Source organism: Saccopteryx leptura, chromosome 1 (assembly GCF_036850995.1).
Source record: "Saccopteryx leptura isolate mSacLep1 chromosome 1, mSacLep1_pri_phased_curated, whole genome shotgun sequence".
Classification (NCBI taxonomy): Eukaryota; Metazoa; Chordata; class Mammalia; order Chiroptera; family Emballonuridae; genus Saccopteryx; species Saccopteryx leptura.
The window spans coordinates 51,185,709-51,197,802 of record NC_089503.1 but is presented as its reverse complement, the minus strand read 5'-3'; the positions used below and the strand labels follow the sequence as shown (position 1 = coordinate 51,197,802).

The 12,094-nt window shown below is 40.1% G+C and overlaps 1 protein-coding gene across 1 annotated transcript; it reads right to left on the bottom strand.

Moving 5' to 3' along the window:
- Positions 1-2,553: 2,553 nt before the first annotated feature.
- Positions 2,554-3,635, bottom strand: ASCL3 (achaete-scute family bHLH transcription factor 3). Its single transcript, XM_066366088.1, has one exon. The coding sequence runs from the start codon at positions 3,633-3,635 to the stop codon at positions 3,093-3,095; it is 543 nt and encodes a 180-aa protein (XP_066222185.1). The 3' UTR covers positions 2,554-3,092.
- Between the last annotated feature and the right edge of the window lie 8,459 nt (positions 3,636-12,094).

Genomic DNA, 12,094 nt, shown 5'->3' with positions numbered 1-12,094 from the left:
GAGGGGTGACAGAGGGGCCTTAGAAGACATGGCAGGGTGAGGGGCAGGGAGTTATTCTCCATCTTTCTCTTTGAAGAGGGAGCAGGGGAATATCAGAGAGTAAGGTCATGATAGCTTCAATTCCCAAAAGCTCAGGCTTCTCTACTGCCGGAAGAGCCAGTCATGGTGGGATCCCAGGGGGTCCCTAAAGACACAGGGCTATTGATCTGCCTCCACACTGAGCTGAAGAAGGAGAGATGATGGCAGGAAGCCACTGAATGGACTAGGGACATCATCATAGAATTTTTTTTGTAGTTTAAAACAAAAATAATCAAAGGTGTAGACATGATTGTAACAGACAAGACTCTGCTGAGAAGCACAGGTATAGTGACCACTTGAGGTGGTGGAAGTGGACAATGGGACCAAAGGAACAGAAGTCTAGTTTCAGCTCTCATTTGCACGTCCAGGGGAGAGGCTGGTATTTTGAGGCAAGCGACGGTTACTGTGCACTGGTTGTGTGCCTGGCGGTGTTCAGTGGGTCTGCAGGTGTCTCTCCCACATTACTATTCCCCCATGCCACAGTTCCATTTCTATCTGAGGATCCATGTGGTTAAGAAAGGCTGAATACCCCAGCTCTACAGGTGGAACATACGTCAATCAGCGCACTCCATCCCCCGGGTTGCAGCACTTAGTTAGTTATGAACGTTTTCCCGAGGCTTCCAGACTTTTGTTGGGAATCCTGGGAACTTCTGAGAGCCATTTTGAGACACTAAAATAATTCCCAGAGGAAGATACAGATCTAAAGGAAACAGGTTCTTGGTAACAGTGTTGAGCCCTGCTGGAAGGCAGCCCTGCTGCTTGATGTTTCAGTGAGGTGAGCCTTTATTGATTATACTAGTTTGGATTGGGTTTTCTCTTACTTACAACCCAAAGCATCTTACCTGATGACTGCTCTCACAGAGCATAGCTTTGTAGTCAGAATGACTGTTGCCCAGGACTGCATGCCTACAGGCTGAGTTTTTTGCTGCACAAAGTTAGAGTCCAAGGAAAACCAATGAGGTCTCTGTCAGTGAGAGAAGGATTGCTGAATAAGAGAATAAGACAGGTAGGATTTAGGCCCTGGCCGGTTGGCTCAGCGGTAGAGAGTCAGCCTGGAGTGCAGGGGACCCGGGTTCGATTCCCGACCAGGGCACATAGGAGAAGCGCCCATTTGCTTCTCCACCCCCACCCCCTCCTTCCTCTCTGTCTCTCTCTTCCCCTCCCGCAGCCAAGGCTCCATTGGAGCAAAGATGGCCCAGGCGCTGGGGATGGCTCCTTGGCCTCTACCCCAGGCGCTAGAGTGGCTCTGGTCGCGGCAGAGCAACACCCCAGAGGGGCAGAGCATCGCCCCCTGGTGGGCAGAGAGTCGCCCCTGATGGGCGTGCCGGGTGGATCCCGGTCGGGCGCATGCGGGAGTCTGTCTGACTGTCTCTCTCCGTTTCCAGCTTCAATAAGAAAAAAATAAAAAATAAAAAAATAAAAAAAAAGACAGGTAGGATTTCAATGGTGGAGGGACAAGGAGAGTATTTTAGTTTAGGTAGGAAGCAAGAGCTAAGAGAAAAGGATGCATTTGCAGGACTACTATTCTTTTTGGGAGGAATGGATTTCATGGGAAAATCAAGGTGTGGTATTTGGGAAGGAGCCTGATTGGTGGGAGCTTTGAAAAAACCAAGCAGATAAAATGTAAATAATGTGGTATCAAAGGTAATTGTCATGGGTTTGACCAACAAAGTGGCATGCAGTGCTTTAAGAAAGAACCTCAGAGTGAGGGTGGATCCCGTGAGAACAGAGCTGGGAGGCCAGGGAAGAGGCGGTTAACAGACACCCAGACACGGGACAGGATTGGAGTAGGAAAACGGTAGCACCCAGTATTTGCTGACAATACCTACCTGACTCGAGGCTCTTTGCTGGGTGCTAAGAGCCAGGATGAATAAGACTGGTCCCTATGCTCAAGGAGCTTGCGGTCTACTGAAGAAGACACAGAGAGGTGTGCAATATGGCATGTGACGGTAGCAGGAAGAAACTACATGGAAATATGTATACAAAAAAAAAAAAAAAAAAGAAAGAAACAAGTAATGGCTGGGTGAAGACTTCACTGAGAAATGAGAGTGGAGATGAGAGTGTCCTGGAAGTTCTGACTGAGCCTGATGACAGAGGGACCTGGGAAATAAGAGAGAAGGAAGAGCTGGACCTAGTCGTGGGAACAGAAATAGACATTTTGAAGGCAGCGGCACGTTTTCTGGTTTAGAGAATCTGGAGAATGGTGATGCTATGGACAAAACAAGAGAAGGATAATAATAATGGTAATGATAATGATAATAAAGGTTTAGAAATACTTATTACGTGCCAGGCACTGTTAATTTGTTTATCCTCATAATAAACATACAAGGTAGTTGCTGTTCTTATACTTCTCTGTCGGTGAAGAACTGAGACATGGAGGAAGCAGCAGAGTCACAGTTTAAACTGAGGCAGTTCGATTCCAGAGCTTGCCCTCTTCACTGCTACACTAAGCTGCCTAAGGCAGGCTAGTGTATACAGGGGAAAGGTGACTGAAATAATTTCAGATGACAACAAGGTTTTATTAACTGCTTTTGCCTCAGCTCTGAGACACTTTTCCATCATGACATGGGTCAGGCATAGATTTGTCAACCCCAAATAATAAAAAACACCAGATTTTGACAAATCAAGGATGGTTCATTGTGTTTGCTTAGCATGAGACATCTGCAAAGTACATTACAAGCATTCAGTAATCATTAGTCATACTGCACAATCCTTTTGTGAGAGTTTCTCACAGCTGAGACTCTGGTGAAGGGTGTGAGAAGGGCAAGGTGAGAGGCATAGAGGATCCTGGAACTCCTGCTCCCCTAAAGTTCTTGAAAGAAATCACCAAAGCTTAAGAAGCATCTTCTCAATCTACAGAAGATAATGTCTTATACATCTGAAATCCAGGTAAGAAATATCCAGCATAGGTTAGCATCTGCCCACGCAGAAATTACATTTAGGAAAAACTATCGCATCATGCTATAAGAGACCCCATTTGATGATATTATTTAATTCTACTTGGGAACACTGAGTCAAATGATTCTAAAAATCGGGTCAGTGTGGCCACTGGCAATGGCTATTATGGCGGAACCTTTCCCAGGATTGTTCTTGGTCTCAGCCTTATCAGGGTAGAGAAGAGACTGCAGGTAATTAATGTACTTGATTGCAGCTCTGAGGGTTTCCACTTTGCTGAGTCGTTTCTCCAAGTACTCCTCTGGCAGATGATGTTGGAGCTGGGCATAGCCTTCGTTGACACATTTCACCCGCTGCCTTTCCCGTTCATTCCTTTTCCGGATAAAGGCAGGACCGTAGGAGTATTCACACCTTCTGTAATTTGGATAAGGCACTGGGAAGAAGGGGCAGGGTTCGCTGTAACTTTCCATGATCAGAGACTCACTGGAAAAGGGCAGCAACGGCAGGTCTTCAGAGTGAGGGGATGGCAGGGGGGCCTCAGGGTACAAGTGGAAAGTGACCATGGGGTCCAGATAGAAGGACCTGGTCAGTGGCAAGTGGGCAGAATCAGAGAAGACAGGCAGTTTTTCTGGCAGATTAGTGTACCTTCTATTGTCCATCATTTTCTTGTTAACCTGGAAACATAACCAAGTTTATTAATCTGGCCAAATCAAAGGAGAGCAGATATCACTGATTTTCTCAGAGCGCCATGTTTTAAAGACTTTTCTGCTTTCATGTATAGTTTCTGAACTCATTCTGAAAACTAGCTAGGGTTACAATATTCTGTGGGTAGTAAGAGAGAGGATTTTTTGATGACACACAAAAATATCATTAAATAACACTGACTCATCTTGTGAGAAAGTTATTGTCTTTCAACTCTCCTAATTTCAAGGATTACAAAGATACAGCTTTAGTCTGGTGAGAGTGTGTCTCCTACACTGCTAGAGTGCTTTCTAATCCTCCTCAGCTGAAAGGCTTCAACAAGCAATACTAACGAGTTAGAAGTTAATAATATTTTACTTTTAATTTCTATTTATTGTGAATTCCACCGAGTTCACATTTATAGTATGATACAAAGTTTGCTTTAAAAATAAAATCTACTTGAGTAAAAAGTATTGATTTGAGGAACAATAATAAGTAAATAACAATACAGATGGGACATAGATAATAAAGACTGGGAAGGTATATGCAAATAACTGAAGTTTGGGGAACACTGAAATATCACAATATTTAAATGCATGTTGGAGAAATTACAAAGCAGTTATTGATCATGCAACTTCACAGGCACAGCCTTTTTCTTTTTTATTTATTGATTTTTTTGAGAGAGAGACACACACACATCGATTTGTTGTTCCACTTATTTATGCATTCATTGGTTGTTTCTTGGATGTGCCCTGACAGAGGACCAAACCCACAACCTTGGGATATCAGGACGATGCTCTAACCAACTAAGTTACCCAGCCAGGGCTAACTTTTTAAAATAATACTTGATATGCCAGGCCTGACCTGTGGAGGCACAGTGGATAAAGTGTCAACCTGGAACACTGAGGTTGCTGGTTCAAAACCCTGGGCTTACCTAGTCAAGACACATATGAGAAGCAACAGCTATGAGTTGATGCTTCCCTCTCTTCCCCCACTTTTTCTTTCTCCTCTCTCTAAAAATCAATAAAGAAAATCTTTAAAAAGTAACAATACCAGCCTGACCAGGTGGTGGCGCAGTGGATAGAAAATCGGGCTTGGATGTGGACTGTGGATGAAGCAGGTTTGAGACCCCGAAGTCGCCAGCTTGAGCACGGGCTCATCTGGTTTGAGCAAGGCTCACCAGCTTGAGTGCAAGGTTGCTGGCTCGAGCAAGGGGTTACTCGGTTTGCTGTAGCCCCCCAGTCAAGGCACATATGAGAAAGCAATCAATGAACAACTAAGGAGCCAGAACTGAGAATTGATGCTTCTCATCTCTATCCTTTCCTGTCTGTCTGTCCCTATCTGTCCCTCTCTCTTACTCGCCTGTCTCTGCCACACACATACACAAAAAACAAAACAAAACACCTGACATGCCAGAGGCAAGTCCAAAAATAAAAATAAGGAATTGTTAACATTTAAAAATTCACTACGAATCCTTTAAATGTAAATCTCCTAACACATTTAAAGTATCGTCGATTTACATATTTTTCCTTACACAGAACTTTATATTGTGTGAAGTGTGCCTGTATTTAAGTTTTTTTTTTTTTTTTTAAATGGAACAGAAGGGTAAAGTAGTATACCCCAAGAGGTCCCACACCAACACGTTATCTCAATGGTCTGCATCCATCTAATCTATTAAACCACCATTACTTTTTGCCTTTAACTATAACAATGAAACCACAACAGACTTTACAGATATATTGCAGTTGAAACAGTTAACTGGGAGCAGGGTAATGTTGTAGGAAAAGAGCATTTTTCTTTCAGTTCTACACGCTTAAGTTTCAGTCTTGGACTTGCTCCTTCCTAGCTGGTCTTTGGACAAACAAGTTCTGTAATCTCTCTGAGCTTCAGCTTTTTCTGATGACCAACTGAGATATTAACTACTCAGTAGAGATTGTGAGGATTAAGTGAAAAGAATAGGCATTCGATCTTTTCCTCTTTATTAACAGAAGAAAACCTGTGCAGCGTCCTTTCTAAATTGCACCTTACAGAAAACCTGGCTTATATTTTCCCTAACACTGGAAAGTCAAACATTGATGTATACATAATATATTTGTTGAGATGAAGAACAGACCTAAAATGAAAAAGGAAAAGCAACCTGAAATCTAATTGTAGGTCTCCGGAAAAGAAGGAACTATGGCTTTCTGTTCATTTCTCGGGGTGCGATTTTTCAATATTTTTAGGAGAGATTGTTCTGTATGCTTGGCCTATGTAAAGAAAAAGAGTCAGCCCACGCCCCTAGTGCTTCTTTCCCCCCAAAGCAGCCCTAATGCTTATGGGCAGGATTAAATAACATTATCACTTGTTTCTCTGCCCGAGCAGAGCAGAACTCTGCAGGCTGCACTGTAGAACGAGTGGAGCGGCCTCTAAGCACCAGAATTCAAGTGCAATAAAGTGTATTGCAGTTCTTGTGAAAAAGCCCATTCTATCTAGTCTAGATACTGAGAGACAAATGACTATGGAAACAAAAAGGGTAGTAGGGGATGGTGGATGGGGAAGAGGGGTGGGAAGGGTTATAATAAGTCACGGTGAAACAGGCTAGAAAAAGAGTAAATGTCAAGAAAAACTCTTCCCAATTGGGGTGGGGGGAGAGTTGGGGAACGTGATAAGTGTGATAGGGCCAAAGAAAAAATCAAAACAAAGAAATAGGAAATGAAATATTCCAAATTATTGATCAAATGGCCTGAAATAACTAACATAAAACAAAAATCTCTGGAAGATTAAAAACTACCCAAAATTACCTTGGCTGGATAGCTCGGTTGGTTGGAGCATTGTCCCAACACCCAGAGGTTGCTGGTTCGATTCCTGGTCAGGGCACAGACAGGAACAGGAACAGATCGATGTTCCTCTCTCTCTCTCTCTCTCTCTCTCTCTCTCTCTCTCTCTCTCTCTCTCTCTCCCTCCCTCCCTCCCTCCCTCCCTCTTCTCTAAAAATTAATCAATCAATAAAAAAACTAGCCAAAATTATGTCAAAAAGAAAAAGTTGCTGAGAGAAAAGAGTTACAAAATTCCCAAGTCAGAGATTTTAGAGGGTAGATAGAGAACATGTACGGCAGAAACTACAAAACGGCGGCCCGTGGGTACGGAGCCCATATTTCTACATACCTGACAACACAGAGCCTGAGTATTGCCTATGGCTGGCCAGCCAGTAGTGATACAACAGGGCACCAAAACATAAGACACTGTTGTCATCAAAGCCAATTACACACAAAAATGATTTGGGTATGGCTTTATTCCGATGGATAATTTTTAATGCTATCTTAAACTTTGACTCAGATGGAATCTGAGTAATTTGTATACGCCACAGGTAATTAAAAGTTTCTAGGCTTGGCCCTGGCTGGGTTGCTTAGTGGGCAGAGCATCATGCAGCATGCCAACCAAGGTCGTGGATTCAATCCCAGTCAGGGCACGTGCGAAAAGCAATGAGTACATATCTAAAAATGGAACTAAGTGGAATGATGAGTTGATGCTTCTCTCTCTCTCTCCCTTGCTCTTTCTCTCTCTCCCTTCCTCTGTCTCTCAAATCAATGGAAAAAAATTTTTTTTTAAGTTTCTAGGCTTTAACAAGACTTTGCATTAGTCTTGGAAAAAGAGGCTGGTGTCTCTGGAGACACACTGATGCAAAGCATTTCTACTGAGCATTTTCGAAGAGTTACTAATTAATGTAGTAGCATTTAAATATGATCATCTTTTATTCAAAGGAGAAAATTTAACTATAACACAACAGAGCAACAGAATGAAAAAATGCAGTAAGAAAGAAGATCAAGGTAGGAAGTCTAGTGGAGGCTGGAAATGTTTGTAGGAACTGAGTACAAGTTTCTAAAGGAAAGCTACACAGATTGCCAGTGCTGGGTTTGGCAGTTCCAGACACATGCACAGCTGACAAACGCACCCATCTGGGAAGTCTCAGGTTTCTGTCCTAGAGCTCTTCTGGGAAATAAATGGGGCCTCAATCATAAAACCCCACATAGTTTTTGGATGCTCTGCTGAGCATAAAAGATTCAACTTTCAGAGACATTACAACCATCTACGATGTGAAAAACAAAAACCTACAATCACACACGTAATAGAATTATGAAATGTTAGCATTGGAAGGAACCTTGGAAATCCTCGTGTCCTATCCCTCATGGGCTGTAACGTGGCTAAGGTTGCAGAGCTGGTTGCAGAGCAGGGCTCTCAACCTAGGTCTCCTAACTTTCGAATCAAAACCCTTTCCACTACTCCAGACAACTTAATTGTTGGCAAAATCTGTATCTTTTAACATGCAGCATAATTGATAGTTTGAGATATAAAATAATCAGCTAGCTGACAATATTCATCATTTATCAGCTGTGCCTAGGGATTTTCTTATAAATCATGTTCTTATTCTCCCCAAGGGCAACTCTGGGGAAGATTCTCTTACCTGAGTTTTGTCACCAATATGCTGTATTTTGGATTCAGTCAGACTTAACCTGATTTATAGGTGAATCACTTAGTAACAATATGCAAAGTAGTATACAGTTAAACAGAACTGCTCAGTTCTGGTTTAGCTGTTTTTTTTTCCTACCTAACATGTAGATATGACAACACATAACAATACTAAGTAGAAAGGTTTGCTTACAAAACTAGACTCTTGTAACAAGTTCTTTTGTAAAAAGAATGTTCCCCCATTCATCTGGGTCATATGACTTTACATTAAAATTATTCATGAAAAAATATCTTTTAGTAATAGTATTATACTGTGCCAATATTAGTCAATATTCTTTTAAAAAGAGATTAAGGCCATAACCAGGAAGATCACTATGAGCCTACAGTTTATTAAAAGTACGGATTAAATTATTTTCACTTCTAAATGCTGTATTTTTAGAGCAATTTTAGATGCACAGCAAGACTGAGCAGAGAGTTCTCATATAGCTCCTGCCCTTACACATACACATCCTTACCCACTACCAACATCCCACCCAAATATATTCATTATGATGGAAGAACTGATACTGACACATCATTATCACTCAAAACCCATAGTGTACATAGTTTACTCTCGGTATTATCTATTCCAAGAGTTTTGACAAATTTATAATGATAGGTCCCACCATTATAGTATCATACAGAACAGTTTTTACTGCTCTAAAATGCCTCTGTGCTCCACCTATTCATCCCTCCCTGCCACCATACCGGACAACCACTGATTTTTCATTACTGCCTCCATAGTTCTGCCTTTTCCAGAATGTCAAATAGGTGGACTTGTATAGTATGCAGCCTTTCCAGATTGGCTTCTTTATTTAGTAATATGAATTTAAGGTTTCTTTATGGGTTTTTATGGTTTGATAGGTCATTTCTTTTTAGCACTGAATATTCCACTGTCTGGATATACTCTATTTATTCACCCATTGAAGCCATCTTGGTTGCTTACAGGTTTTGGCAATTATAAATAAAGCTGCTACAAACATTTATGTGCAGGTTTTTGTATGGATATAAGATTTCAACTCATTTAGGTAAATACCAAGGAATATGATTGATGAATCTTATAGTAAGGGTATGTTTAGTTTTTTTAAAAACTGCAAAACTATTTCCCAGAATGGTTGTACCACTTTGCATTCCCACCAGCTATGAATGAGAGATCCTGTTGCTCCATATCCATGCCAGCACTTGGTGTTGACAGTGTTCTGGAATTTGGTCATTCTAATAGGTGTGTAGCAGTATCTTGTTTTAATTTGGCCTGACCTATGGTGGCGCAGTGGATAAAGCGTCGACCTGGAAATGCTGAGGTCGCCGGTTCGAAACCCTGGGCTTGCCTGGTCAAGGCACATATGGGAGTTGATGCTTCCAGCTCCTCCCCCCTTCTCTCTCTCTGTCTCTCTCTCCTCTGTCTCTCTCCTCTCTAAAAATGAATAAATAAATTAAAAAAAATTAATTTGTATTTCCCTGATAATATACAATGTGGAGCATCTGTCCATATGTTTACTTACTATCTGTATATCTTCTTTGGTGAGGTGTCTATTCAGGTCTTTGGCCCTTTTATTAATTTGGTTGTTTTATTGTTGAGTTTTAGAGTTCTTTGTATATTTTGGAGAATACTACTTTATTAGATATGTGTTTTGCAAATGTTTTCTCTCAGTCTATGGCCCGTCTTCTTATTCTCTTGACAATGTCTTTCAGAGCATAGTTTTAAATTTTAATGAAGTCTAGCTTATCAATGATTTCTTTCATGATTTGTGCTTTTGGTGTTATATCTAAAAAGTAATTGCCAGCCCTGGCTGGATAGCTCTGTTGGTTAGAGCATCATCCCAATACACCAAGGTGATGTTTTTTCTCTCTCTTCCTTCCTCTCTCTCTCAAATTAGTAAGTTAAAAAAAGAGTTATTGCCAAACCAACAGTAATCTAGATTTTTCTCCCATGTTATCTTATAGGTGTTTAGTTTTGTGTTTTACATTTAAATCTATGATCCATTTTGAGTTAATATTTTAAAGCTTGTAAGGTCTGTGTCTAAGCTTCTTCTTTTTTATTTTGCACATCAATGTCCAATTGTTCCAACAACCATTTGTTGAAAAGACTTTTCTCCATGGTATTGCCTTTGTTTCTTTGTCAAAGATCAGTTTACTATATTTGTGTGGGTATATTTTTGGGCTCTCTATTCTGTTCTTTTGATCTATTTCTCTATTATTCTACCAGTTCCACACTGACACTGACTTGATTACTATAGCTTTATAGTAAGTTTTCAAGTTAGATAGTGAAATAGTCTCAGTCCTCTGACTTGTACTTCTCCATTAATATTGTGTTGGATTTTCTGGGTCTTCTGCCTCATAATATAAACCTTAGAATCAGATTGTTGAAATACAAAAAATAACTTGCTGGGATTTTGATTGAGATTCTGTTGAATCTACAGATCAAGTTGAGAAAAAGTGACATCTTGACAGTACTGAGTCTTCCTATCCATGGACATGGAATATCTCTCAATGTTTTAGTTGACTTCTTTCATCAATTTTGTAGTTTTCCTCATATAAACTCTGTACTTATATTGTTAGAGTTATACCTATTTCATTTTGGGAGCTAGTATTGGTAAGTGGTATTGTTTTTAATTTCACTTGTTCATTACTAGTATATAGAAAGGCAATTATCATATATATATATATATATATATATATATATATTTTTTTTTTTTTTTTTTTTTTTTTTACAGAGACAGAGAGAATCAGAGAGAGGGATAGATAGGGACAGACAGAAAGGGGGAGAGATGAGAAGCATGAATTCTTCACTGTGGCACCTTAGTTGTTCACTGATTGCTTTTTCGTATGTGCCTTGACTGTAGAACTACAGCAGACTGAGTAACCCCTTGCTCAAGCCAGTGACCTTGGGCCCAAGCTGGTGAACTTTGCTCAATCCAGATGAACTTGTGCTCAAGCTGGCGACCTCAGGGTCTCAAACCTGGGTCCTCTGCATCCTAGTCCGCTCTATCCACTGCAGCACTGTCTGGTCAGGCTATCTTCTGTATACTAACCTTCTATCCCGTAACCTTGCTGTAATTATTATTCTAGAAGGGTTTTTATTTTTGTTTTGTGATTCCTTTGAATTTTCTACATAGACGATCATTTCATCTGAAACAAAGAATTTTATTCCTTCCTTCCCAATCTGTACCTTTTATTTCTTGTCTTATTGCCATTAGGTAGGATTTACAGTATGATGCTAAAAAGGAGTGGTGGACTCCTTGCCTTGTTCTTCATCTTAGCAAGAATGTTTCTAGTTTTCAACATGAAGTATTTAGCTGTGGGTTTTGTATAGATATTCTTTATCTAGTGAGGAAGTTCTCTTCTATATCTAGTTTACTGAGATTTTTTTTTTTTACAAATAGGTGGTTGAATTTTGCCAAATGCTTTTTCTGCATCTATTCATAGGATCATTTTATTTTCCTTCTCTAGCCTGTTGATATGATATATTTTATTAATTGGTCTTTAAATACTCGACTAGTCTTGAATCTCTGGCATAAATTTAACTTGGTTGCAGCTGAACTTATATCTTTTAATACTAACAAAATCAGTAACTTTAGGTTAGATTTGTAGGTCTAAAAAATTGTTTTTTACTAACCAAAAAATTCATTAATAGCTCCTAAAAACTTATAGATTTAATGTAATAAAAATTTTTCCAAAAATTTCTTAGAACATGCCCTCATTTATGCATTTTACCCAATATATCAAAATGATATATGTATACTTTCAGAGTCCTGTCTTAATACCCATGCATTGTCTCTTTTTCTTGCTCTGCACACACACACACACACACACACACACACACACACACACACACACAATTTAGTACCAATGTTTTATGATTATACTGGACTGATACAATTGTCTCACAACAGGATACAAAATGCATCTCCAAGTTCATCATAGAGCCAAAGAGGGAAGAGAGAAAAGTTAAGAG

Bases quoted from the DNA above. Each gene is read 5' to 3' on its own strand.
- ASCL3 (XM_066366088.1), bottom strand. From the start codon at position 3,635: ATGATGGACAATAGAAGGTACACTAATCTGCCAGAAAAACTGCCTGTC.